The following is a 3468-nucleotide window of genomic DNA, read 5'->3' on the forward strand; positions in this document are numbered from 1 at the left end:
TGTATACAAAATGGATAATTTTTTTAAATAAGCAATTATGTCTTTTCTTTCCACCAATTCATACATTTAATTATTCTATTAATAAAAGATATTAAGATATGATTATCAAAAAATTAAATTTACGAGTTATTTAACATTTTATGTCAATATGTACCATCATAAAGTATAAAATATCTCGTAAACTATTGATTTTTTGATAATTCTATCTTAATATTTTTACGTGCGAAATAATTAGAGGAATCATTTTAAAAAATTATATAATTCCATTTAAAAAAGTGGAAATGATCTTCATATCTTTTTGATCTCACCTAGAATAAAAACAATGCGATCAAAATATGCCCGCTCGAAACCATTCCACTTTCATTTAAAACATTTTTTATATCACCAAAAATAAGCGAAATATTCAAGCTCGATTTAAGTGGACCATCCTATATATAGAACATGTATATAGAACATGTTCTGTATATAGAACAATTCCATTTATAGTAATTTATATTTAATTAATATTTTATAGATAACAACATCGAATATGAAATCTAATTTGGAATTTAATGTAAAGATTTCATTTAATATTGTATTAAAAAATTATTTTCTGTATACTAAAAAATATTTTCAAAAAATATATGTCAAGAGAATATTACAAAAATTTGTTTTTATAAAATTGTAAATTTAAGAAAGTTTTATAAAACTCAATTTTTTTAACACTCTCTTTTACATTGTAAACAAATATTGCAAAAGTTATTATACACATTTACAATAAATTTACAAAGACAAAGTTATTAATTACTAAATAATAAATAATTTTAAAAATAAAAAAAAATTTATTATGTATTATTATCACACATGATAATTTAATCGTTTTAGAAATGAATTGTATCAGAAACATATTATATCGTCTTTTTTTCTTTCTTGAATGTAAGTTCATTAAACAGAACAATAGAAAAATTTTCCCATTATTTTTAAATAAATATTTGATATAAACATAAAAATTTTTATGTAAGTTTTTTGTCAAATAAAAATAAAATCGCTTTGATGTTATAACATTCATCGTAAACTAGTGATTATTATATATGATTTATGTGTATGTAAAGCTCATCAAATATCGTTGTTGAAGTTCATCAAATGACATGTCAGATCTGTTATGTCTACAATATAAGCTAGCTAAGCGAAGTAAGCTGCAAGTCATAAGAAATTGATCAATCATAGTCAAACGTAAGGAAAATGACTATAATTAGTTAATTTCTTAGGGTTTATCAATACATTTCCTTTAGTCATCCAAAAATATGCTTATGTATGTCCTTGTCCTGTAAAAAAATTCAAATAAAATTCTCACAAAAAATATTTACATAGTATAATAGATAAGATCATTTACTGTAACATGTAATAAATTTATGGTGATAAAATATTACCTTTTCCTAGAGGCGCCTTTCTTGATTGGAAAGTACGAGATCTGTTCGACACGCCTCTTCCTCCTACACAGATGTTTATTTAATCATTCACGAGTAATTATTACAATGAAAAAATTATATTCAATTATAATGTTATATAAAACTGTATAGTTATATTATATATTAACTTACCAATAGGAGGAAAGTTCTCATCATCCGTTGGAATTAAATTTTCGACGGAAGTAATATACATACGTGCTAGAAATAATTATATATATATATATATATATATATAAGGTAATGTGAACATTTTATTAGTATTATAGTATTTTATGTAATAAAATCATTTTATTAATAAAAATAGACAAATTATATAAAATATTTATTCATCTTTAATTTAAGTTTTTAAAAAGTTTTCCAAACTTACGATCAATATTTGGAGGTCGCAATGGTTTCTCATTTAACTAAAATAATATGAAAGTTTTATAAACAACATATTTTTCAATTAATATAAAGATTATATTAAAAAACATACGTATTCGGTCCTTTCTTCAATAAGCGTCTTAGTAGATTGGCCAGCTTTGGTAATAGAAGATTTATCATTAGATGTATTAGTACCGTCTTGAAATTGGCTATAATCAATAACTTGTATTGGTTTTGATTCATTTCGACGACGCATTTCTTCTTGATATGTTCTACTGGAACGGTTCCATCTATGTTGTTCACTTACCTGGTAATTATAAGATAATTAATAAAAATCATTCACTATATAAAGTATTATGTATATTTTATAAAACTATTTAAACAAGTATGTATAATGTGCCTGTATATAAATGTCTACAGTAACATATTTTTAAAGTATTATGTGTACTTACGCCTGTTATAGATAAAACTCCATCGGTCTCAGGTGTAGCTTGAGGAACATTCCTGACTTGCAATTTGTTCATCATTGACATCAAGCTTCGCTCGTCAAAATAATTTCTATCAAACCTATTAGGCTGATGTATTCCTGGTTGCATTTCGACATTAAGTGGTGTACAAAACTCATCGCATAAAGTCCATGCCCATTGTTGCAGCACAGATTTACTACAGTATTCAGGTCCTCCATCAACATATTTATGAAACTAAATATTACAAAATGATAATATGAAAAAAATATGAAGAAACTTTATAATATCAGAAAATAATAAAACTATTCTTACATGACATTCAAATCCTTTATCAAATCGGTACGTATAATTTTCAAATATTTTATGAGCATAAACAGGAATTAAATCCATATTTCGATCTTTTCTTTTCTTGAATAATTCATTTGCCAAATGTACGAACAACGACTCCAATTCATAAATTTTAAATTGCTCTTTATCTTGTTCTGAAATAGAAGCAAATTTATTTAAATAACATATATTGATATAACATCTAAAAAGTTTCTATTTGTTGTAAAAAGTATATAAGTGTATATTGTGATATAGCATTTTTATTATAAAAGTACACTTACGTGCTGCATTACACAGTCTTGCTATCAAGGATTGTGCTTCTCGTATGAAAGCCTTCCTTGTATAAAGATAAGGATATTGATCCACAATTTTCCTAGATTCTAGGAAATTTGCTAGTTTGCCATACATAACAGCAAAATCAGTCTCTCCGCCTTCATATTCTATAGGTATTTTATGACTGTTCTGACTTATTTCCAATGCTTCCCGTCTATATCCTAATGGAATCTTAGCACTGACAATAGTATGATGTACATCTTCTATACCATTTTTCAATGAAAAAACTCCAAATGTATATTCAGCAGGAAAATATTCAAGAGTGTTATTAACAATCATAGAGAAAAACCAGTTAACATGTACAAAACAAAATTTCAGTTCTGTCAAAACTGCAATAATAAAGAATATTATTAATGGCATATTTAATTTATTTATACATAAATATTATTTATACATAAACACATACACGTATGTGCGTGCGTGCGTGCGTGCGTGCGTGCGTGCGTGCGTGCGTGCGTGCGTGCGTGCGTGCGTGCGTGCGTGCGTGCGTGCGTGCGTGCGTGCGTGCGTGCGTGCGTGCGTGTATGTGC

General features: G+C 26.4%; 1 protein-coding gene across 1 annotated transcript; it reads right to left on the reverse strand.

The window, feature by feature from the left end:
* Positions 1-1287: 1287 nt before the first annotated feature.
* LOC105622607 (protein maelstrom 2) lies at positions 1288-3342 on the reverse strand. The gene is made up of 8 exons (XM_012204027.1): positions 3333-3342; positions 2887-3267; positions 2591-2760; positions 2264-2512; positions 1924-2118; positions 1816-1852; positions 1410-1472; positions 1288-1304 (listed from the first exon to the last, which is right to left on the reverse strand). The coding sequence occupies exons 1-8, from the start codon at positions 3340-3342 to the stop codon at positions 1288-1290; spliced, it is 1122 nt and encodes a 373-aa protein (XP_012059417.1).
* Between the last annotated feature and the right edge of the window lie 126 nt (positions 3343-3468).

The sequence above is a fragment of the Atta cephalotes genome, assembly GCF_000143395.1.
Source record: "Atta cephalotes unplaced genomic scaffold scaffold00002, whole genome shotgun sequence".
Classification (NCBI taxonomy): domain Eukaryota; kingdom Metazoa; phylum Arthropoda; class Insecta; order Hymenoptera; family Formicidae; genus Atta; species Atta cephalotes.

What these genes read in the sequence shown, in the direction of transcription:
- LOC105622607 (XM_012204027.1), bottom strand. An exon ending in AAGACTGTGTAATGCAGCAC is followed by an intron (nt 2,761 to 2,886) that starts GTAAGTGTACTT and finishes CTTCTATTTCAG; the next exon opens with AACAAGATAAAGAGCAATTT. An exon ending in TTGAAGAAAGGACCGAATAC is followed by an intron (nt 1,853 to 1,923) that starts GTATGTTTTTTA and finishes ATATTATTTTAG; the next exon opens with TTAAATGAGAAACCATTGCG.